At 53.2% G+C, this 24,827-nt stretch overlaps 1 protein-coding gene across 3 annotated transcripts in view; it reads right to left on the reverse strand.

Annotated features, from left to right (window-relative positions):
- Positions 1 to 3,458: 3,458 nt before the first annotated feature.
- Positions 3,459 to 24,827, reverse strand: part of brf1a (BRF1 general transcription factor IIIB subunit a) — a 58,690-nt gene continuing 37,321 nt past the window's right edge. For 2 of the 3 annotated variants that reach the window (XM_030356496.1, XM_030356495.1), the window contains exons 15-19: positions 24,239 to 24,294; positions 22,413 to 22,684; positions 7,416 to 7,467; positions 5,969 to 6,134; positions 3,459 to 4,530 (exon numbers count right to left, since the gene is read on the reverse strand). In XM_030356496.1, coding sequence (XP_030212356.1) covers positions 4,493 to 4,530; positions 5,969 to 6,134; positions 7,416 to 7,467; positions 22,413 to 22,684; positions 24,239 to 24,294 — 584 coding nt within the window. In that variant the 3' untranslated portion in view covers positions 3,459 to 4,492. Of the gene's footprint in view, positions 4,531 to 5,968; positions 6,135 to 7,415; positions 7,468 to 22,408; positions 22,685 to 24,238; positions 24,295 to 24,827 lie in introns of those variants that run through there. The other variant, XM_030356497.1, reaches the window with a different exon arrangement.

The following is a 24,827-nucleotide window of genomic DNA, read 5'->3' on the forward strand; positions in this document are numbered from 1 at the left end:
TCAGATGGGACCACAACAATGGCGGCCTCCTCCTGGCAGAGAGAATGGTGGCATTGTGGACTTGCCATTGTGGACTCGCCTGCGGATTATCTATCTTCACACCAGCTGCTCCTTTACATGGGCGGGGTCGACAGAGAATGGACAAACCAGATAAAGGCTTTGTTGTTTCAGGAGTCGAGCCACCCAGATGTTCACCCGGCTTGCCGGTCACAACAGGAAGGAGCGCTGTGATTGGAGCAGATCTGTTTCCTGGTGATCCGAACGAGGAAGTGATAAGGGGAGGTTCTTGGACCGAGGACAGGCGGACAGGCTGACAAACAAATGTTTGTCAGCTGAAAGGTTCTTGGTTCGATCCCCATTTCTACCGTCTTGAGCAAGATGCCCTAACCCCTACCTGGTCCTTAATGACCTGTCTCTGTACTGTCTAACCCCTACCTGCTCCTTAATGACCCGTCACTGTCCTGTCTAACCCCTATCTGCTCCATAATGACCTGTCTCTGTACTGTCTAACCCCTACCTGCTCCTTAACGACCTGTCTCTGTACTGTCTAACCCCTACCTGCGCCTTGATAACCTGTCTCTGTAGTGTCTAACCCCTACCTGCTCCTTAATGATCTTCTGTACTGTCTAACCCCTACCTGCTCCTTAATGACCTGTCTCTGTACTGTCTAACCCCTACCTGCTCCTTAATGACCTGTCCATGTACTGTCTAACCCCTGCCTGCTCCTTAATGACCTGTCCCTGTACTGTCTAACCCCTACCTGCTCCTTAGTGACCTGTCTCTGTACTGTCTAACCCCTACCTGCTCCTTAGTGACCTGTCTCTGTACTGTCTAACCCCTACCTGCGCCTTGATAACCTGTCTCTGTAGTGTCTAACCCCTACCTGCTCCTTAATGATCTTCTGTACTGTCTAACCCCTACCTGCTCCTTAATGACCTGTCTCTGTACTGTCTAACCCCTACCTGCTCCTTAATGACCTGTCTCTGTACTGTCTAACCCCTACCTGCTCCTTAATGATCTGTCCATGTACTGTCTAACCCCTACCTGCTCCTTAATGACCTGTCCATGTACTGTCTAACCCCTGCCTGCTCCTTAATGATCTGCATCCCATAATAACCATTCTCCGCCCGTCTCTCAGGGTAGACGTGTGCTCCATGACTAAAAGGCAGAGGTAGTTCTCTGGCTTTGTGCTCCTCTCTGAGGAGAAGGTTATTCTCCTGGTGTCGGTGGAACACGATCCACCAGGTGTCATGGAGAGTATCACGCTACTCTGACCGCTAGCTGCACCTCCTCACCGCGCTCTGTCCCTCCTAATCACTCTCTCCTCCTCACCGCTCTCTCCTCCTCACCGCTCTCTCCTCCTCACCGCTCTCTCTCCCTCCTAATCACTCTCTCCTCCTCACCGCTCAACACTCCCTTCTCCTCCTCACTGCTCCACGTTTGATGCTCGTCCCTAGCGCTCCCTGCGCCTCCTCGTCATTCCTCCCCACCGCTTCCTGCTCCGTCCCACCATGTCCTCCTCCTCCCCACTGCTCCTTCCTCCTCCTCCCCGCTCCTTCCTCCTCCTCCTCCCCGCTCCTTCCTCCTTCCTCCTCCTCCTCCTCACCGCTCCTTCCTCCTTCCTCCTCCTCCTCCTCACCGCTCCTTCCTCCTCCTCCTCCTCCTCCTCCTCGCTCCTTCCTCCTCCTCCTCCTCCTCCTCCTCGCTCCTTCCTCCTCCTCCTCCTCCTCGCTCCTTCCTCCTCCTCCTCCTCCCTGCTCCTTCCTCCTCCTCACCCGCCCTGACTCTGTCGAGCTCCCGGGTCAAACGGTCGACTCCACGCTCGAACAGTAACAAACCATAATGCAGGAATATGAATACATGAATGATGAGTGGCTGGTTCAGAGGTCCCAGAGGGGCGGGGCTCTCGTCAGGAAATAAAAGGAAGAAATAAACCACACTCAGAGCCAGAAGGGAGGGAAACGGCACTCTCCACCGACGTCTGGGTTTAGAGTACGAGTCAGTGTCGTCTGAGTGTTTGTACAGAAGAGAGAGAGAGACAGAGGGAGGCATGGGGGAGAGGGAGAGACAGAGAGAGGGGGAGGCAGGGGGGAGAGGGAGAGACGGAGAGGGGGAGGCAGGGGGGAGAGGGAAAGACAGAGAGAGAGGGAGGCAGGGGGGAGAGGGAGAGGGAGAGACAGAGAGAGGGGGAGGCTTTGGGGAGAGAGAGAGACAGAGAGAGGGGGAGGCAGGGGGAGAGGGAGAGACAGAGAGAGAGGGAGGCAGGGGGAGAGGGAGAGACAGAGAGAGGTGGAGGCAGGGGGGAGAGGGAGAGAGAGAGAGGGGGAGGCAGGGGGGAGAGGGAGAGACAGAGAGAGAGGGAGGCAGGGGGAGAGGGAGAGACAAAGAGGGGGGGAGGCAGGGGGGAGAGGGAGAGACAGAGAGAGAGGGAGGCAGGGGGGAGAGGGAGAGACAGAGGGAGGCAGGGGGAGAGGGAGAGACAGAGAGAGGGGGAGGCAGGGGGGAGAGGGAGAGACAGAGAGAGGGAAGCATGGGGGAGAGGGAGAGACAGAGAGGGGGGAGGCAGGGGGGAGAGGGAGAGACAGAGAGGGGGGAGGTAGGGGGGAGAGGGAAAGACAGAGAGGGGGGGAGGCAGGGGGAGAGGGAGAGACAGGGGGAGGCAGGGGGGAGAGGGAGAGACAGAGGGGGGAGGCAGGGGGGAGAGGGAGAGACAGAGAGGGGGGAGGCAGGGGGGAGAGGGAGAGACAGAGAGAGGGGGAGGCAGGGTGGAGAGGGAGAGAGACAGAGAGACGGGGGGAGAGGGAGAGAGACGAGAGGGAGGGAGACAGTGTGGGAGAGAGAGAGAGAGAGAGAGAGAGGAAGACCGTGTGGGAGAGGGAGAGAGACAAAGAGAGGGAGGCAGGGGGGGAGAGGGAGAGAGACAAAGAGAGGGAGGCAGGGGGGGAGAGGGAGAGAGACAAAGAGAGGGAGATAGAGTGAGGGAGGAGGGGGAGGGAGAGAGAGAGGGAGGGAGAGAAACGGAGAAAGAGGGAGAAATAGTGATGGAGAGGGAGAGACAGAGAGAGGGAGACGATAGTGTGAGAGAGAGAGAGAGAGAGAGGGATGAAGGAAGACCGTGTGGGAGAGAAAGACGAGAGGGAGGAAGACTGTGTGGGAGAGAAAGACGAGAGGGAGGAAGACTGTGTGGGAAAGGTAGAGAGACAGCGAGAGGGAGGGAGACAGTGTGGGAGAGAGCGAGAGGGAGAGGGAGAGAGAGTGAGGTGTGATTAATGAGTAAAGTGGATCTGATATAAGACAGCAGATGAAAGCAGCGCAGGAGGCGGAGTGCAGCAGTGGGACAGCGAGGGAGAGACAACAGAGGGAGAGGAGACGCAGAGAGCACTCTGGAAACATCTTGATCCAGCGGGCGTTTGAGGAGAGCCTGACGTGAGGCGTGCGGAATTCAGACAGACGCAAGGTTCGTTTGAGGGAGTCTTTACTGAAGCAGCCAGGGTTCACAGCCTTCTGAGGCTCATGTCAACATATAGAATATTATATTTAGCAGCAATACGCATCTTAATACCGGCCTGTCAGTCACAGGGTATGGCCACGCCCACAGCCCCAAAAGAAGATCAAAAAACGAAAATAAAAATGAGATGAGATAAAATCCCGACAACAAAACTCCCGCTGCATCTGTGACGACCTCTTCCCTGGAGGGGACACGACTGCGTTAGACGCCAAACGCACAACAGTACTAAACGCTGCTCTCGAACCTACCTCCAGAAACAGGCAGATTTACAGCCAAAGATTGTAACTCTCTCTCTCTCTCTCTGTCTGTGTGTGTGTCTGTGTGTGTGTCTGTGTGTGTCTGTCTGTGTGTGTGTGTCTGTGTGTGTCTGTGTGTGTGTGTGCTGTCTGTCTGTGTGTGTGTGTGTGTGTGTCTGTGTGTGTGTGTCTGTGTGTGTCTGTGTCTGTCTGTGTCTGTCTGTGTGTGTGTGTCTGTGTGTGTGTGTGTGTGTGTGTTTCTGTCACAGCAGTGCTAACCCTTTGGAGGACAGACAGACAGACAGACAGCATGTCCGACAGACGGACTTTAAGGCATTCATTCGCATCGATGGGCCATCACCGATCCAACCAATCATCCGTCCCCAACCTCACCCCAGTCAACCAATCAGAGGCAACAGAATCCAGAATGAGCCAATCCTAACACTGGATCCCTGGAAGCTGATTGAGCGGATTCATCTGAAGGAGGAAGTGGATCCAAAACTCAATCATTGGATCCCCTCCCTCCCCTCTAGCTGGGCGGGGCCAGTAGGGGGTGCGTTTGGTTCGTAGTGTCTTCATCTGAAGTGTTTGTTCCGGACGCCGCTGGTCCTCCTCTTCATAACCGCAATGACGTCACCGTTCGGCGAGGTGCGGCGGCCATGTTCCCCCGTGCGGAAGCCGCCCGTCGGCGTCGTTGTCAGAATGGTTCCCTCCCCCGTCTGACACCGCGGGGGGGGGGGGGGGGGGGCTAGAACCCCTCGTCGTAGTCCCCCTCACAGCCATAATCTGAGAGGGAGAGAGGGAGGGAGGGGGGAGGGAGGGGAGAGGGAGAGAGAAGGAAGGAGAGGGAGGGGGAGAGAGGGGGAGGGAGGGGGAGAGAGGGCGGGAGGGGGAGAGAGGCAGGCAGAGAGAGAGAAGGAAGGAGAGGGAGGGGGAGAGAGGGGGAGAGAGAAGGAGAGTGGGGAGAGAGGGGAGGGAGGGAGAGAGAAGGAGGGAGAGGGAGGGGGAGAGGGAGGGAGAAAAGGCAGTACTCTTTATATTAGATTACAGCCCAGCTCTCTCCCTTCAACTCGCCCCCAGCGACCCACTGGAGCCAGAGGGAGGTTCTGGGTTCATATCCCATAATATGTCCTCTGGCTGAAGGCCGCCAGGAGCCCCTGGCTGCCTCTGAGCGGTCGGACCCCCTGTCGCCAGCACCACGTCGTCCACAGACACCAACCACAAGAACGCAATCGGGTGGTGCGGTGGCTCCGCCCACTAACACCACCAACACGTTGACCGGGCGTCCCGCGGCGACCGCAGGTTCGATTCCCACCTGTGGTCCCAAGGCACACGTCTTCTCCCCTCCCCTTCTACCCATCTACCTGTCCCTCGTCACACTCCCGTAAACAAAGGGATAAATACTAATATATAATATAATAACTAATAATACCGCGGTATATAATGGTAAAGTAACAGAACAAGAAGGAAAAGAACGTGAAGACAGGAGGCGAAATCATGACCTGCCCTACTCTGCCTCTCATTGGCTAGTTTTCGTTGATCTGCTTGGATGGGACGTAGGTTCCCAGTCGCCCTCTCGGGTCAGCTGACCAGCTGCTCCTGACAGAGCCCAGAGTGCGGCTAAAACTCAGAGGTGAACGAGCTTTTGCCAGCTCCAAAACGGTGGAATAATGTGCCACTTCACGTCAGACGAGCCCCTTCACGGTCTCCGTTTAAGTCCCGTCTTGAAACTCGCCTCTTTTCTCTGGCTTATAACTCCAGGTAGCGTGTTGACGTCATGGCGATGTGTTATGTGGGCAGTGTATTTTTAATTATTTTATTTTAGTTATTGGATTCTATTTCGTTTTTTTAATCTTTGTATTACTTTTTATTACTTTTATCCTATTGAGCCCCCTCATCTTTTATTGTGCTTCTGTGGTGTTTTTTTAGTGCGTTTCTTATCTTGTTGTTGCACAACACGTTTAAATTGTGCTAGATAAATAAAGTGGATTGGATCCACCGTATTCATTCACCGTTCACGTGGACGCCCTGTTTCAGGTAATAACGCAGACTTCCCGACAGGTGACGAGTGTCCCCCCCCCTGAACAAAGTTGGGGACACTCAGGTGTCCCCCACTGTGTCCAGGGGGGGGACACCTGAGTGTCCCCCCCCCTGAACAAAGTTGGGGACACTCAGGTCTCCCCCAGAGGTGCTTCGTCCCCCCGACTGCGAGTGTGAAGCCCACCGTTGCTGCCCATGAGCTGCATGGCGCTGAAGCAGGGCTCCTCGTCATCGTCCTCTTCGTCGTCGCCCGCGTCGTCGTAGACCACCGGCCCGCTCTCCACCACCGCCGCCACCGCCGTGGGACGGGAGGGGTCCGCGGCGCCCGGGGCCACGCCCAGGGCCGGGGCCTGGAACACACACACACACACACACACACACAGCCTTATTACACCTGGACTAAACACACACACACACAGCCTTATTACACCTGGAGCACACACACACACACAGCCTTATTACACCTGGACTACACACACACACACACACACACACACAGCCTTATTACACCTGGAGCACACACACACACACACACACACACATTACACCTGGAGCACACACAAACACTTATTTTACACCTGGAGCACACACACACACACAGCCTTACACCTGGATCACACACACACACACACACACACACTACACCTGGAGCACACACACACACACACACACACTTATTACACCTGGAGCACACACACACACACACACACACACACACACACACTTATTACACCTGGAACACACACACACACACACACACACACACACAGCCACATTGCACCTGGAACACACACCTCTCGTCTCTACAACATCGTGTTTGTGTCAGAATGTGAAGTGTGGCGTGTCCAGTCCAAGTCATTGTTCTTCTGCTTGAGGACATGTTGTCTCTGATGGGCACTGCACAGGCTAGACCCTTATCCTCTCACCCACTCACCCTCACCATCTCCTATAATCACCCTCTCCGGTAGTCACCCTCTCACTTCTACTTTCCCCCCCTCAGGAATGTTGAATATATTAACATAGGAGCCCTGTTCTACAGCAGCCGGGCCTCAGCCAATCAGAGGGCTCGCTGGCGCCAGGTTCCCAGGGGAGGGCGGGGGGGTTACGGGCAGGGGGGAGGGTGGGGGGTTGCTAAGTAACAAGCCATGTTGACCCGGCCCCTAGCGGGCGTGTTCTCGCTCTGATCCATAGAGGGCGAGTCACATTGACTCACATTAACATGGGAGGGGGAGAGAGAGCGAGAGAGAGAGCGAGAGAGAGAGAGCGAGAGAGAGAGCGAGAGCGAGAGCGGCTTGGGAAGACAGAACGAGTAAAGGCTCCTGTGTGACTAGAATGCACGTTAAAAGTGCATGTGAACGAGTGCACGTGAGGAGCCTGGTGGGAGGGCCATTAACTACAATCTGCCACCAGCGTCCAATCAGCAATAGAGACGTGCGTGCGTGCGTGCGTGCGTGCGTGCGTGCGTGCGTGCGTGCGTGCGTGCGTGCGTGCGTGCGTGCGTGCGTGCGTGCGTGCGTGCGTGCGTGCGTGCGTGCGTGCGTGCGTGCGTGCGTGCGTGCGTGCGTGCGTGCGTGCGTGCGTGCGTGCGTGCGTGCGTGCGTGCGTGCGTGCGTGCGTGCGTGCTATCTCACCTGTTCCACGGCCACCTTCTTCGCAGGCTGTCCGGTGATGAAGGGCTGGAGCCTGAAACACACGACCGACGTGTTAGTTCACTGAAGGCGTGTCTCTCCCCAGAACGGACCGCAGACCCGGGAGCAGGCATGTAACAACTCTCGGACCATCCTCCAGAGAGTTCTAGGTAGCAGCCGGCTCAGCTCAGGAGGTTAGAGCCGGTTGGCCGATAACCAGAAGGACGCTAGTTCGATCCCCCCCAGAGTGCCGAGGTGTCCCTGAGCAGGGCACCTCACCCTATGTCCGTTGATGAAGCGCTGGAGCCTGGCCGTCGCCCTGCGTGGTCCACTCCGCCGTCGTCGGTGTGTGAATGTGTGCATGAACTGTTGTAAGTCGCTTTGTCTGCTAAATGGCCTCGATGTAAATGTTCTGTCATGGCCATGTGTCCACATGAGCAGACGCTTGGAGGGACAATTAAGGCACTCCGTCATTAAGTAGCATTTATTCGCTGTATTGGTTTCCCTCTTTGTAGCGTGTACATTTAATCGATAACGCCCCCCCAGGGCGGGCAGAATGAACCCCCAGGCGGAATGACAGAAAACAGGTGGAGGGAGATGCACACATTGTCCGATCAATATACAAATCATAGCTCCTGCTTTGTTGAGGCCACAGTGGGCATCGAACCACTAACCCCTGCAGTGTCCAGTGCAGCCTTCCGGCGCTGGCTAGCACAGAGTATATACATCAAGGAACAGCTAACAGATTGTAGCTCCAGCACTAGCTAACAGCGCTAGCTTGCAGACTGTTGGCTTGAGCGCTAGATAGCAGACTCTTAGCTCCAGCGATCGCCAGCAGACTCTTAGCTCCAGCGCTAGCCAGCAGACTCTTAGCTCCAGCGCTAGCCAGCAGACCCTTAGCTCCAGCGCTAGCCAGCAGACCCTTAGCTCCAGCGCTAGCCAGCAGACCCTTAGCTCCAGCGCTAGCCAGCAGACTCTTAGCTCCAGCGCTAGCCAGTAGACTCTTAGCACCAGCGCTAGCCAGTAGACTCTTAGTGCCAGCGCTAGATAGCAGACTTTTAGCTCCAGCGCTAGCCAGCAGACTCTTAGCTCCTGCACCAACTAGCAGACTGTTAGCCCCAGCGTTAGCTAGCAGACTGTTAGCTCCAGCACTGACTATCAGACTAGCTGCGCTCACTACCTGATGTAATGAAACCAGCAGGTGCCGCCGCTGCCGTGACAACAACTTCAATTAAATTCAAGTGTTCAGCAGTTCTCAGCGATAAGAGAGAGAGAGGGGGGGAGGGGGGGGGTAATTAGCGGACCTCAACAATAGAGAACAGCACCGGACTCAATCACTGCGTTAAACAAAGCTGCGTGATACAATAGAAACCGGCGCGGTGAACTAATTACAGGACGTAATCAGGCGATTGATTGGCCGATAGGACGCCCCGGCTGTACCGGTGTGGCGCAGCGAGCGCCCACCCGTCCTCTGTTGCCGGGCGGCAGCTGCCACGGGCGACAGCCTACTTAATAACGACAGACGGACGGACAGGCAGAGAGACACACAGACACCGTATCTTAAGTCCTCGCTCAACCACCTGGTGTACTTTCTTTTTTAGGACAATCGAATTATGCTGGGCCAAAACACACACACACACACACATGAGAGTGAGAGAGTGAGCGGAGAGAGTGATGGTGAAAGAGAGAAAACGAGGTAAGGAAATAGAAAGACAGACAGGGAAGGAGAGAGAGAGAGGAACAACGAAAAGACAGAGAAACAGACTGAGATAGATGGAGAAAGAAGTAAAGCTCATTAGTTAGTTCTCATAAGGCAGTGCCGAGACAGCTGCTAGACTAGACCTGACACAGACCGACTGTGGTGTGTGTGTGTGTGTGTGTGTGTTTTGGCACCAGCATGACAGGCACAGACGGAAAATGAAGTGAATTGGAGAAGGGACGGGGGAGAGATTAGAGAGAGTGATCTAGCACTAGATAGATGGATATATATATAAATGAGAGAGAGAGAGAGAGAGAGAGAGAGAGAGAGAGAGAGAGAGAGAGAGAGAGAGAGAGAGAGAGAGAGAGAGAGAGAGAGAGAGAGAGAGAGAGAGAGAGAGAGAGAGAGAGAGAGAGAGAGAAGACAGAGCATTTGATAAACAACACACACTCATTTGATCCATCCAGACTCCTAAGAGAACATCAAGTGATGGTGAAAAAACTTGAGCGCTGAGCAGGTGCAGAGCTTATGTAAGACTTGTGGTTGGCTCTCCTGTAGAAGGCACATTAGACCACGCCCCCTAACCTCAAGACAACACACTCCCAAACCCAGCATTAAAACAATGTTTATGACTGTGTGTGACTGTGTGTGTGACTGTGAGTGTGTGCGTGTGCGTGTGCGTGTGCGTGGGCGTGGGCGTGCTGCATATTTAATCAAGCTAAAAGTCCAAGTGCTTACGGAGAAAATGTGATTAAAAACTATCCAAACTGAAGTTAACGTGATTAAAGTCCTTTCTAAACACACGCTGAAGTCGTTTCGGTTCATTCCAGTCATCTGTGATGTGACATCATCCTCGGAACTCAATTTCCCAGAAAACCCGGCTCAAACGTTACAAGAAAGATAGCGTCATCTGCACATAACATGGGAGAGAGACGGTGGATTCAGATCCACTAGACGACCAAATCGCAATTTTGGTGGCTATAACTCATCTCAATCTTCCAGGACGTTCCGATCTATCCAAACATCCCATTAACATCGGAATGTCGTCGCCGCCCCCCCCCCCCCCCCCCCCCCACCGCCCTGTGTGTCATGGCAACTAAAACAACCAGCTATGGGCGACGTTGAGTCGGATGAAAACCAGCGAATCGCGGGGCCGAACCCATGGGTGTGTGTGGCACCGACGGGGTCCGGCACCGACGGGGTCCGGTCCGTCCGTCCGTCCAAAAACGCACCCGTAACCTGGTTACGCCATCGCACCGAGACGCCGCACAGGAGTGGGTTTTCCGAACAAGGTCGCTCGGTTATAACCGCTCTAATCCGGTCTCTAAAACAGAAATCCCCCCCCCCCCCCCCCCCCCCCCCCGTTGTGAGGGAAGGAGGCGGGGTCTGGAAAAGGCCGACCGCCGCTGCTGGGGGCAGATTATACATTCATCACCTCCTAATCTGCTGACACACACACAGGGACGGAGAGGTGCTTTGGGTTTGACTGATGGAGCAAGGTAGGAGGGGGGAGGGGTTAGGCCCGTGGACCCATTCAGATCAACATCTGTGACGGGACACACACACACACACACACACACACACACACACACACACACACACACACACACACACACAGGGGGGGACGGGTAATCCTGTGGGACGGCCCCACCAGACAGCCACCGCCCACGCGCGCCCCGGTAAACTCTTCACCTTCAACTCTATCGACCGCTCCTTCTGCTGCCTGTTGTAACCTTCATCGGGTCAGGGGTCAGGGGTCAAGGGTCAGCCCCTGACTGTCGGCCCTCCAGCTGCTAGGGGCCACGGAGCGTCTTGCTCAGGGGCCCTTCAGCAGCACACACTGGGAGGGGAAGCTTCTGCTTGAAGGAACACTAAAGAGGACGACATAAATCGTCTCAAGTGCCAACCGGCCCCATCTGTTAATATTCTACTCTTATTGGTCACGCTGCTTAACTTCTGTTTATATGAGGATGGGGGGGGGGGGGGGGGGGGGGGGTTGGGGGTCCCAGATTAAAGGTTCTTGTTCAACCTGTAGGCATCCTGGAGCGAGGCGACCCCTGACCCCAACCTGCCCCTGAAGGACCTGGATCTTCCGAGTACAATCAAAGGCCCTTTGGAAAGAGGAGGTTTTATTCTCCCGGTTAGAAGACTTAGGTCTTCTAACCGGGACACATGTGCTGTCTTTAAAGGTCCCATGACATGAAAATCTCACTTTGTGAGGTTTTCTAACATAAATATGAGTTCCCCTAGCCTGCCTATGGTCCCCCAGTGGCTAAAACTTGCGTTTGGTGTAAAACGAGCACTAGCTGTTCTGCTCGCCTTTGAAAAAACGGAGGCTCAAGCGCGCTGATTTGGAATGTCTGTGCTCATGACGTCATGAGGAATCTCGGCTCCTCTCCTTACTCTGCCTGGCCCGCCCAGAGACGTTGGCCCGCCAATGAGACTCGACCGTGCGAGCGCCACATGTGTGTGTGTGAATACACACACTGTAACGCAAGTGTTTCTTGTCGGTTCTTTGACGTGTCTTGTATTTCCACAACGAGACTGTCGTGGGGGTTATCTGAGCCATGTTTGAGAAGGAATTGGGGGAAAGGAACTTTGGTTTGACTCGCTGAAGTACATGAACTGCGACATGCCGCCGGTTGCCGCGAGGCACCATCGCCCGGCAGCGGGCAGCTGGCAGCAGGCAGTCGACTTCAGGTTGATGTGAAAGTGGAAGAACCAGAGACGTCGCAGAACCCGACAAAGTCGTTTGTGATTCATAATATCGTCTGGAGGCGCACACAATATATTATATGATATAGATATCTATGTATTATATGATATTATTTAGATATAGAGCTCCAGGACTGTAACGCAAGTGTTGTACACTTCCTTGTTATTTGGCGCATAACGCGTCGGACTCTAGTCTCTGGTATTTCTACAACGAGACTCGTATTGGGGGTTATCTCAGCCAAGGTTGAGAATGAATTGGGGGGAAAGAACTTTGGCTTCGACTCCCTCAAGTCAAGAACATGAACCACGACAAGGAGGAGAAAGGGATCTTTGCCGGGCAGCGCTTAGGCACCTCCGCCTCCGGCGGTGGTCCCTCAGCGGGGCTCAAGCGGGAGACATTCGCCGCCAACAATCCCTTTCTCCTCCATGTCGTGGTTCATGTTCTTGAGGGAGTCAAAGCCAAAGTTCCTTCCCCCCAATTCATTCTCAACTTTGGCTGAGATAACCCCCAATACGAGTCTCGTTGTAGAAATACCAGAGACGAGAGTCCGACGCGTTATGCGCCATCACACCAACAGCAGAACGGTTATCCAAATAACAAGGAAGTGTACAACACTTGCGTTACAGTCCTGGAGCTCTATATCTAAATAATATCATATAATACATAGATATCTATATCATATAACATATTGTGTGCGCCTCCAGACGATATTATGAATCACAAACGACTTTGACGGGTTCTGCGACGTCTCTGGTTCTTCCACTTTCACATCAACCTGAAGTCGACTGAACTGCGCGCTGCCTGCTGCCGGCTGCCCGCTGCCGGGCGATGGTGCCTCGCGGCATGTCGCAGTTCATGTAGCCTACTTCAGCGAGTCAAACCAAAGTTCCTTTCCCCCAATTCCTTCTCAACCATGGCTCAGATAACCCCCACGACAGTCTCGTTGTGGAAATACAAGACACGTCAAAGAACCTACAAGAAACACTTGCGTTACAGTGTGTGTATTCACATTGATGTGGACGTTGAAGAACCAGGAACGTCGGAATATCGGCTCACACAGCTTTTGGCCGTGATAATATGTATTATATGATATAGATATCTGTGTAGGCTATATGATAATATTTAGATATAGAGCTCCAGGACTCCCGTGTGTTCTAGAATATTTACAGAACACGGCTAAAGGCTGTTTGCGCCTCGCCATTGCGATACATCCACTGTAAACAGAGCGCATGGTACCGTCCCTGGCTGCAAGCTGCTCAGGGCCACACCCCCACCCTCCTCCTTGACACGCCCACCGAAACAGCGCATTTGGGGGAAGCTCAATGTGCGACTGGCTCGGAGTGGCTGTAACTCTGCACCACGGCTGAATTTCAGGAACGTCTTTGAATACTGTGTTAGTTGCCCACTAATACCTATATTAAAGAATACACAAAATAGCATGTCATGGGACCTTTAAACCCACTTCACTGTCTCTCAATATCCTACGTCTTGACCCTCTGTCTCTCTCCCCCGTCTCTCTCTCTCCCCCGTCTCTCTCTCTTCCCCGTCTCTCTCTCTTCACCGTCTCTCTCTTCCCCGTCTCTCTCTTCCCCGTCTCTCTCTCTTCACCGTCTCTCTCTCTTCACCGTCTCTCTCTTCCCCGTCTCTCTCTTCCCCGTCTCTCTCTTCCCCGTCTCTCTCTCTTCCCCGTCTCTCTCTCCCCCGTCTCTCTCTTCCCCGTCTCTCTCTCCCCCGTCTCTCTCTTCACCGTCTCTCTCTCTTCACCGTCTCTCTCTCTTCACCGTCTCTCTCTTCCCCGTCTCTCTCTTCCCCGTCTCTCTCTTCCCCGTCTCTCTCTCTTCACCGTCTCTCTCTTCCCCGTCTCTCTCTCCACCGTCTCTCTCTTCACCGTCTCTCTCTCCACCGTCTCTCTCTCTTCACCGTCTCTCTCTCCACCGTCTCTCTCTCTTCACCGTCTCTCTCTCCACCGTCTCTCTCTCTCCACCGTCTCTCTCTTCCCCGTCTCTCTCTTCACCGTCTCTCTCTCCACCGTCTCTCTCTCCACCGTCTCTCTCTCCACCGTCTCTCTCTCTCCACCGTCTCTCTCTCCACCGTCTCTCTCACCCCCGTCTCTCTCTTCACCGTCTATCTTTCCCGTCTCTCTCTCCCCCGTCTCTCTCTCCACCGTCTCTCCTCCCTGTCATAATCAATAACCAATAACACGATGATGTCACCGTTCCTCCCTCCTGACCCCCCCGTCCTCCCGGCCGCACGGGGCCCACAGGGTGATGACATCGGGATCCCAGGTGGGGCCCCTCGTCAGCGTCTCAACCAGCCACCCCAGGAGGCCCCTGGGGGTCCCGTTAGAGACTAGCTGTCGCCGTGCCGACAGAGCGGCCCTGGGGGGGCTAACCACCACAGCCCCCCCACCGTCACTCTGCTGGGATCATCTCCCCGTTCCCACGACTACCAAATCACTTAGCGTTGCTAGGCTGGCTGTCATATCTCCCCCTCTACCTCTCTCTCTCTCCTGTCTCTCTCCCCCCCCCCTCCCTCCCCCTCTCCCCCCCTCCCTCTCTCTCTCTCCCCCCCCTCCCTCTCCCTCCCTCTCCCTCTCTCCCTCCGTGTCTGTCTAGCTCAATCTGATTCGCTCTCAATTCAATTTCAGTTGGTGTGTGACAATAATATTTTCACATTGCCAAAGCGAATAACACAATAAAAATATATCACATCTCTCTCTCGCAACCTCAATCTCTTCCCCCTCCTTCCCTCACTCTCCCTCCGTCTCTCTCTCCTCCCTCTCTCTCTCTCTCTCTCTCCACTCCCTCCCTCCCCTCACCCCCCTCCATCCTTCTCCCCCTGTCCTGTGAGTTCCCTCCTTCCCTCAGTGATGTCCCCAGTGTGTCAGCAGAATATTAACATCAGCTCCTGACTCTGGTCTGCGGACCATGGTGGAAGCTGTGGGGTCGTGACCTTTCCCTCAGACACCTGCCACCGCGATAAGGCCGTCCCTCTTCCTTCTATTCAAACCGTTGTAATATTTCAGTTCAGTCCCCTCTCCGTGCTCATCTCCAACGTTCTGTCATGTGCGTTGCAAACGAGAAGACTCGTTTGTACCGAGACGCCTACTATGCTAATCACCTCATTAGAACGAGGACACACACACACACACACACACACACACACACACACACACACACACACACACACACACACACACACACACACACACACACACACACACAGTGTTATCTGTTACTGTCACAGCGGTCTATCTGACAGTGACCCCCGGCAGTGAATGCCGACCCTTGACCCCGGGCGCAGTTCCCTGGAGGTGTGGGGGGGGGGGTCAAACGTTTGTCAAACTGTGCTGTCAGCATCCCTACGGCGACAGACCCTAGTGAGGAGGGGGGGGCAGACAGTCACCACGGCAACGCTCAGCAGCAGCAGCGGGGAGTGGCTCCTGACTCGGGCCGCAGACGGGCCGCGGTCATGTGACCCGAGGACGACCGGGTTATGAATCACCGCCTGAGAAGAACGCCACAATGGAGACATATGTGGAGGCGCCGCCCCTCCGACCTCCACTCCTGCACCCCCCCCCCCCCCCCCCCCCCCCCCCCCCCCCCCCCCCGGCCCCAGGGAAAGGAGGACGGTCTGGGGGTCAGGGTGCCAACCCCCCCCCCCCAAAGGTTCTGGTTTGATCCCCAATAGGAACTAGATCCACTGTCTAACCCCAACCTGCTCCTCAGTCCCATGGATCCACTGTCTAACCCCAACCTGCTCCTCAGTCCCATGGATCCACTGTCTAACCCCAACCTGCTCCTCAGTCCCATGGATCCACTGTCTAACCCCAACCTGCTCCTCAGTCCCATGGATCCACTGTCTAACCCCAACCTGCTCCTCAGTCCCATGGATCCACTGTCTAACCCCAACCTGCTCCTCAGTCCCATGGATCCACTGTCTAACCCCAACCTGCTCCTCAGTCCCATGGATCCACTGTCTAACCCCAACCTGCTCCTCAGTCCCATGGATCCACTGTCTAACCCCAACCTGCTCCTCGGTCCCATGGATCCACTGTCTAACCCCAACCTGCTCCTCGGTCCCATGGATCCACTGTCTAACCCCAACCTGCTCCTCGGTCCCATGGATCCAATGTCTAACCCCAACCTGCTCCTCAGTCCCATGGATCCACTGTCTAACCCCAACCTGCTCCTCAGTCCCATGGATCCACTGTCTAACCCCAACCTGCTCCTCAGTCCCATGGATCCACTGTCTAACCCCAACCTGCTCCTCAGTCCCATGGATCCACTGTCTAACCCCAACCTGCTCCTCAGTCCCATGGATCCACTGTCTAACCCCAACCTGCACCTCAGTCCCATGGATCCAAGCCGTCTGATAAGGTCTGAGCAGTAAATTCTTCTACCGACCAATCCCAATGTCCGCAGGCTGCGTTCCCCAAAGAGTTCCCGGGTCCCACGTCATACGACTCTCTAACCCCTCGGCCCTCCAACGGGGCTACGGGGGGGGGGAAACTCCCCAACCCAGAGAGACGAGCCCTGGAGAAGGACCCCAGAGGAGGGTCTCCCCTCCAGGGGGCTCGGTTGGGGATAGGAGCTGGAGAGACCAAGGTGAAGCCGGCTCATTGTGAAGAGTTGAGGAGTAAACACTGCTCCATCCTGACTACACCGCCCCTCTGGAGCCGTCTGGGGACCCCTCCCTCTCAGAACATTCCAGAGACCCAGAGACGGTCAGGTGAACACCCTGACCTCTGACCTCTGACCTCTGCTCCGTGTTTGTCATTTTCCAAGAGCTCCCGTCTCCCCTAGCTGGCATCTTAGCGAGGGAACGGTGAGTCTGGCTGATAGCCTCAATGCTTAAGCTTCATGCTAAGGCTCCATGCTAAGGCTGTATGCCAACACTTCATGCTACCACTTCAAGCTAACGCCTCATGCTAACGCTTCAAGCTACAGCTTCATGCTACCGCTTCAAACTAACACTTCAAGCCAATGCTACATGCTAACGCATAATGGCAGCCATGGAGAAGGGGCGTGAGATCTGAGTACATAACCATGGGTAAACGCGCGCACTCAGCAGCTTACGATGCCACACCTCCATCAGTGGTAACATCTCAGCACGGGACCTCGGGCAGACGTTCAATCACAGACGTTAAATAAGTCTGTCTCTGCTCATCCCCCTCCAATCTTTCCACCATTACTGTCCCCTAATCAGACAACTCACTCTCCTCACTCTCAACCAATCAGTTAACATCCACGACCTCCGTCTGAGGGCAACCAAGGACACACGGTGACTACTCTCTCTGTATCAATGTCTATCCCTCTCTCTCTCTCTGCATCACTCTCTGCCTGTATCAATCTCTCTCTGTGTATCACTGTCTCTCTCTGTGTATCACTGTCTCACTCTCACTGTCTCTGTCTCCCTCTCCCCCTCTCTCTCCCTCCGTCTCTCTGTCTCTCTCTCATTATCTCTCTGCATCACTGTCTCTCTGTATCACTGACTCTCTGCATCACTGACTCTGTCTCTCTCTCTCTCTCTCTCTCTCTCTCTGCATCATTATCTCTCTGTATCACTGACTCTCTCTGTAACACTGTCTCTCTCTCTCTGCATCACTGTCTCTCTGTATCACTGACTCTCTCTCTGTATCTCCCTCTCTGTATCACTGTCTCTCTCTGTATATCCCTTTCTGTATCACTGTCTCTCTCTCTGTATCTCCCTCTCTGTATCACTGTCTCTCTCTCTGTATCTCCCTCTCTGCATCACTGTCTCTCTCTGTATCTCCCTCTCTGTATCACTGTCTCTCTCTGTATCTCCCTCTCTGTATCACTGTCTCTCTCTGTATCTCCCTCTCTGTATCACTGTCTCTCTCTGTATCTCCCTCTCTGTATCACTGTCTCTCTCTCTGTATCTCCCTCTCTGTATCACTGTCTCTCTCTGTATCTCCCTCTCTGTATCACTGTCTCTCTCTCTGTATCTCCCTCTCTGTATCACTCACACACTCTCTGTTGGTGTTCCTACCATCTCCCCTCCCCCACATTAACATACAGAGAACCATAGAGGACACACACACACACTCACAGACACACACTCACACTCTCGCCCTCTCCAGCCCTCTCTCCGGCTCTCTAGTTCTCTATCCTAGCTTAGCGCCTGCTAGCTAATCAGTTTAGCGCTGTGATCCTAAGCCGCTAAGCAGATGGAGACAGTTAGCCACAGCCTGGCCCTTTAAGAGCCAGCGAGATAACACATGAAGCCATAGCATCCTTCTGGATTTACACAACCAGGCTGTGTGGCATGCTGTCCGTCTCACCATATGTGTTCTCATGTGACTGTGGCTACGGCTGTAGGCACGTGTAGGCAGTGTGTGTGTGCGTGTGTGTTTGTGTGTGTCTGTGTGTGCGTGTGCTGAGCAGACGGAGAGGGAAGGGGGGGTTCCTCCTTGGCTTCGCCCATAAGAGTAATTAACCTGTAGCAGACACTATGATCACACACAGTTGTGCAGACTGCAGAGTTTGTCTTGTTCTGGCGTGGTGTCGGCTCACCTGGACACAGACAGAGATCCCTCACCCTATCTCCCTCGACTCCCTTTCTCACCCGTCCTCTTGTTTGTCTTTCTCACACTCCATCCACCGTCGTTCTAACCGTCTCCCTCCGTCTCTCTCTAACTTTCTCACACTTTCTGGTTGGAGAGAAGGTTAATTAAATATCGGTCTCTCCCTCCACCTCTCTCCCTCCCTCCCTCCCTCTCTCTCTCTCTCCACCTCTCTCCCTCCCTCTCTCTCTCTCTCTCTCTCTCTCTCTCCCTCCCTCTCTCTCTCTCCCATCCTCCATCCCTCCATTTCTCTCCCTCCCCCCTCAGCGAAAGGCAGGAATGATCTTCTCTCTGGATTAATTAAAAAGCTTGGGTAAAACATTAAAAAGAATTGTGACTTGTGGGGGGGGGAGAAAGACGGAGAGACGGGAAAGCGAGCGAGATAAAGCGAGCGAGCGAGAGCGAGAGATAAAAGAGAGAGAGTAGCAGAAAGAAAGAGAGGGACAGAAAGAGAGAGAGAGGCAGAAAGAAAGAGAGAGACAGAAAAAGAGAGAGGCAGAGAGAGAGAGAGGCAGAGAGAGAGAGGCAGAGAGAGAGAGAGAGAGAGAGGCAGAGAGAGAGAGGCAGAGAGAGAGAGAGAGAGAGAGAGAGAGGGAGAAAGAAAGAGAGAGAGAGAGTGCGAGAGAGACATACATACAGTCATACAGACAAAGAGAAGAGCTAGAGAGACACTGGAGGGCAATTATTAGGTCTATTTGTAGAAGAGTGCTTTACCATCCCCAGTAGAGAGGGTAGGGTGGAGGGAGGGAGGGAGGGAGGGAGGGAGGGAGAGAGGGGAGCTGATGTATGTTAGCAGAGCGAGGGGTGTTGAGTGGGGGTGGGGAGGCCCCTGTGGTTACCGTAGTTACCGGTACAATGCTGCAGTGTGGCCCCTGTGAGGTCCCAACAGAACACACACACACAACTATCGTTCTATTTCAACTACACAACTCATATAACACTTAACTACCATCTGTACGACACCAAAACCATGGCCTGTAAAACTAACACCCAACACTACAGTACTGTAGTTATAACACCAAACTACCATCTTTATAACACTAAACTAGCATCTTTATTACACCAGGCACCATACTGCCATCTTTATAACACCAAACAACAATCGTTATAAAACCAAACTCCAAACTAACATTTTTATAACATCAAACTCCAAACGGCCATCTTGAGAACACCAATCCACGGTATATAAAGCCAAACCCAGAACACACACACACACACACACACACACACACACACACACACACACACACACACACACACACACACACACACACACACACACACACACACACACACACACACACACCCCTACAATCTTCAAAACCTCACTCAATATAAACCCCAACAACAACAAAACAGAGAATCAACAAAACAACATGTGTGGCGGGCCACTGTCTGTACACACACACACACACACACACAGAGCCCTCTGTGTGTGACCTGCCTGTCTCACCCCCCGCTGCGAGAGCCGGCCTGTTGACAGGACATACAGGCCCCTCTGTCTGCATCCAGGGGTCGGACGAGGGCGGGCCCTATAAACAATTCAAAAGCTTCCTCCGCTAAAAGGTTAGCACGAGTCCTGCTTTGTCGACACAACCCGCCGCGGCTGAGTGCAAAGTTGTTGTGTTTACCGCGGACAACTTCTACCCTCTCAGGAACCTTTCTCACCCCCCTGAACCCCACCTGGGCCCCCCCCGTCCCCCCACACGCCTCCTCCATTCAGGAAAAGGTTTCTATGAATGATTCACAACAACGCTGAGCATCAATCATGCAAGCAGCCCGCGTGAATGGAGCTTCACCGCGCCGCAACCCGGTTCGCTGAACCCCGGAGTGGACCCGTTCTGGGGCACAGGAAGTGCTCACTCAGCGGCGCCCCACTAACCCGACGACGCACCCCCCGAGCCCCTCGCCCGGGGAGCGCTCAGCGGTCCGAGCGAGGGACGTCCCCCCGACGTCCCCCCCCCAGAGTCCCGTTGCGACCCCACCCAGACCTCAATCCAGCACACATGGGGAGACGGTGTGTGTTCGTGGTGGGGCGGGACCCCCCCACACCTCATCAGGGCGGTACATGCACCCGGTCGTGGACCCTTGATAAGCTGTTTGTTTGCCCCTGGCTCTGACCCAGACGGCCTGGGAGCGGCTATCTGGTTCGTCCTTGAAGGGACGTCGACAGATGGAGGATCGTTGGATGGAACACCTGGTATCAGGTGGAGAGGCACTGGTCTGTCCCCACACTCAGAAATGTGAACAGACACTCGAATAGAGCAACATCCTGCACCAGCGATCTAGAGCAGACCCCATGGAGAGAGCTCGCTACAAACCAGACCGGGCCATTGCATTGTGGGTCAATTATGTATTGAATGAGTGGGGACATGGGTGTTTGTTCGACTGAATGAGAGAAAGAATGAATAAATGTGCTTTTGAATGAATGAAGGAATGAATGTATGTGTGTGTGTGTCTGTGTTTGAATGAACGAACGCATGTGTTTTTAAATGAATGCATGAGTGAGTGTGTGTGTGGTGAAGTGAACGGATTTGTGTTTGATGAATGAATTTGGTTCTGTCTGAATAGGTTTGAATGGGTCCATGAATGATTGAATGAGTGTGTGTGCGTGTGTGTACGTGTGAATAAATGGGTGTTTGGTATGAATGAATGGGTGAGGGGGCAGCTATGGCGCTGCTGAGTGCAGGGAAACAGGAAGCTGGAGTTCTGAGAGGGAGAGAGAGCGTGCGTGCGTGCGAGCGAGAGACGGAGCGAGCGAGCCGAGCCCTAATATGACTCAGAAGGGTTTAAATCCTCGGTTCTAGAAACCAATTTACACCAGCGAGGGGAAAAGTGGAAAACGACAAAAAGTAGATAAAGTAGATATAAATAGAGTAGAATACACCGGGCTCAGAAGCCCCTACAACCACCCGGCAGAGCGCTCATCTGAGCAGGAGATGATCCTTCTGTCTGCGCAGCCGGCAGTCTCACAGAGGCTGGTTATAGAGAGGACTTATTATATACACTCTGTATTATAGAGAGGACTTATTATATACACTCTGTACTATATAGTGTCTGTAATATAAAGAGTACTTCCATGTACAGTCTTTATTATAAAGAGTACTTCTATATACATTCTTTATCATAAAGTATGTATTATATACAGCAGTCCATTATATACAGTCTTTATTATACAGAGGATGTAGTATTATACAGAGTATAAATCGGTGTGTGTGTGTGTGTGTGTGTGTGTGTGTGTGTGTGTGTGTGTGTGTGTGTGTGTGTGTGTGTGTGTGTGTGTGTGTGTGTGTGTGTGTGTGTTTACCCTTCAGATTATCCCGGGCGTGGAGGGACATTATTAAACGAGGGTTTGTGTGTCGAGCGTTGTGCGAAGAGAGAGCTTCTTCGACACACACACACACACACACTGAAGTGCTTCTCAAAGACTCGCCCATGGTAAGACAGAGACTGCCGGTCATCAATAGAGATCAATATATATTCCACATCAATGCATATTCATGTGTGCTTTCTTGATCCAGTGACTTTGTCCCAAGGCCGATCCGACGTTTGCATTTTTTTTTTTTTGCGTCTCCCCTCGCCCTCCCACTAACAGAACGCAATATACAATCTACCGGTACCTCGGAACGTGGCGTCTCAACGCAAACACACAGCCCGCCCTCAGGAGTCCGCCTCCCCCCGGGGAACCTCTTGGGGAGGGAGGGGCAAGATACTACCTCCCTCCCACCCTCACCCTCACCCAGGCCCCGTAGGGGAGGACCCCAGGTGGAGGGCGTCAGGATGCTGGCCCCCTCCCACCCTCACCCATTTCTCTGTGGGGGGGGGGGGGGGGGAACCACCGGGGAGCTAGGATACCGCCCCCCTCCCACACTCACCCAGCCCCCCCAGGGAGCTAGGATACTGCCCCCCCTCCCGCCCATACCCCATGGGGGCTAGGATACTGCCCCCCCTCCCGCCCTAACCCCATGGGGGCTATGACGCTGCCGAGGGACCGCCTACCTTTTTCCCAGGGAGCTCAGCGGCGTGCCCAGGCTCAGCGGGGCGGGGGCGTGGCTGCGGACGGCGTTGCGCCCGGCGAACCCCCTGGTGGGCGTGGCGCTGCGGGGGGGCGTGGCCGAGTGGGCGGGGCTGGCGGGCGGCCGGACGTTGAGGTCCTTCAGGACGTCGTAGTTGATCTTGGACGAGATCTTCTTGCGCTCCAGCATCTTCTCGATGGCCTCGTCCGCCGTGCGCGCCCGGATCGGCCCCCGCTTCTTCCCCGACGCCCGCGTCTACAGGAAGTGACAACGCCGCACACAGGAAGTTGAGGGTAAAAAGTGCTTGAACCAGGGAAACGACGCAACACTATGAATTATGATAATAAATAGATCAACCATCAGAATCGCAGACGTATTCGAACGTGGAAAGTAGGGCAGTGCAATTAATACAATTTTGATCATGATCAAAATTGTTCATGATCTCCAAACTAATGAAATCGAGTTGAAACGTTTTTTTTTTATATATTAATCATTCAATGCAATGCAAATTCATTAAAAAAAGAACAGCTGGATACATATTTGTACATTATTTTCGATTTGAACATTTCTTTTTGTATTTTTGAAGGGGAAATTAGTTAGAAAGTGTTTTTTTGAGAGAAATACTGAATAAATGCATCATGTTTTCAAACTCAAAAATAATCGTTTGAATAATCATGATTTCAATATTGACCAACATAATGGAGCAGCCCCAGTACAAAGCCTTCACAAACTTCTAACCCAATTATAAATCCCACCAATCAGAGCTGCCTCTTCTCAGAGCATTGGGTTCCTTTAACGGGCAGTACCTTGTTAAATGAACCAAACTACCCGACTAATAAACGTTGTTCATAGCCAACGATAAACCATCCTTTACCATGCCAGGGTTGGCCAGCGAAACAAAAGGACCCCGAGGGGTTCAGATAAGTAAACAACTCGGTCTTTAATCCAAACCCCCCAAGACCGGCTGTTACCGTCCACCTGAAGCCCCGGCAATTAAAGCTCTGTGATTGGTTATTTAAAGAACCCCTCATTTTGCTTGGTCAGGCCGACAGGCTTAGCGTCGGGTTGCCGCGGTAACGCTGGCACCGGCGCTAGCTCGTGCTAGCTAGACGTTTTAGCGGGGCGCTAATCCTCCCGGTTAGCGCTGCCGCGCGACAGATGCCCGCGCTGAGTAAACGTTTGTGTACGGGTGCCAAGGCCCCGGCGGAGCGCGTGAAGCCGGGGCCCTGGTCGCCTCTCCGGTGATGCTGCTGGATGTTGACATCAGGTCCCAGCATCTGTCTGAACCGCCACCGTCGTGTCCATCTGCTGCCTCACACGTCTGTCTGTGTCTGTCTGTCCCTCTCTTCATACTGTGGCTGTTCATACATTCTTCAAACTATATTACGATATGATGCATCTCAGGGAAATAACGTTTTGTAATTTAACCGCACGTTGTAAAGGTATATTTGGTTTATTGAAAAATGTGGCATATTTGATGCAGCTGGTACGTTTTATCTATATTTGGTATAATTATGTGATAATTAATTCCTTTACCCTCTTCAGTTTGGCATGTTTTGAAAACATTACATATTTGGTATATTGTCTATGTTTGAATATATTTGGTTAAGGTCACTTCCCTTACCCGCTTCTGTTTGGCATCATCTGTATATATTATATACATTATATTATCTATATTATATATTTGTTATAGTTGTGTGATGGGTCACTTCCCTTACCCTTCGGTTTGGCATCATCTGTATACATTATATATCGTATATATTTGGTTATAGTTGTGCGTGTGTGTGTGTGAGGAGTCACTTCCCTTACCTTCTTCTCCTTGTAGATGCCCAGCTCCTTCTCCAAGGCGATCTTGGCTTCCTTCTCTGGGACAGGAAACAGGAAGTGAGCAGGAGCATTGAAAGCCTCTTCATATCTAGGTGGTCCCGGGTAAATAAACGGGCACAGGACTCCTGCCAAACACTTTCCCAGGAAATCTCTTCCCATCTTCAGCTCTAAATCGCCAAATTCCACGTTCTAAGGTATTCTACGTTCTACACAGCTCTAGAACAACCACAGCAGCCATTGGATTTCATTTTGATCTGAGGTTGTTTGACTTCATATATTTCCTGTATTTGTTTTTCACCGAGCAGATCAATTTGACAAACTAGATGAACTGTGAAATAGAAGTATCAAAACACTGTATAGGCGTATAGAATGTAAATCAAATCAACATCACTATCAGATTCATTTGATTACACGAACACAATGCAGTATAGCAGACAACAGACAAATCTCCATAAGTAAAAAGCCCTCTCGCACTATTCTATCTCGTTGATAAATAAAATGAGTTAAAGTGGTGCTGAAAGCTGGCAAGCGAACAGCAGCTAGTGGTGGATGCTAGCATGCCAACAGCAGC

Source organism: Gadus morhua, chromosome 5, assembly GCF_902167405.1.
Source record: "Gadus morhua chromosome 5, gadMor3.0, whole genome shotgun sequence".
Lineage (NCBI taxonomy): Eukaryota > Metazoa > Chordata > Actinopteri > Gadiformes > Gadidae > Gadus > Gadus morhua.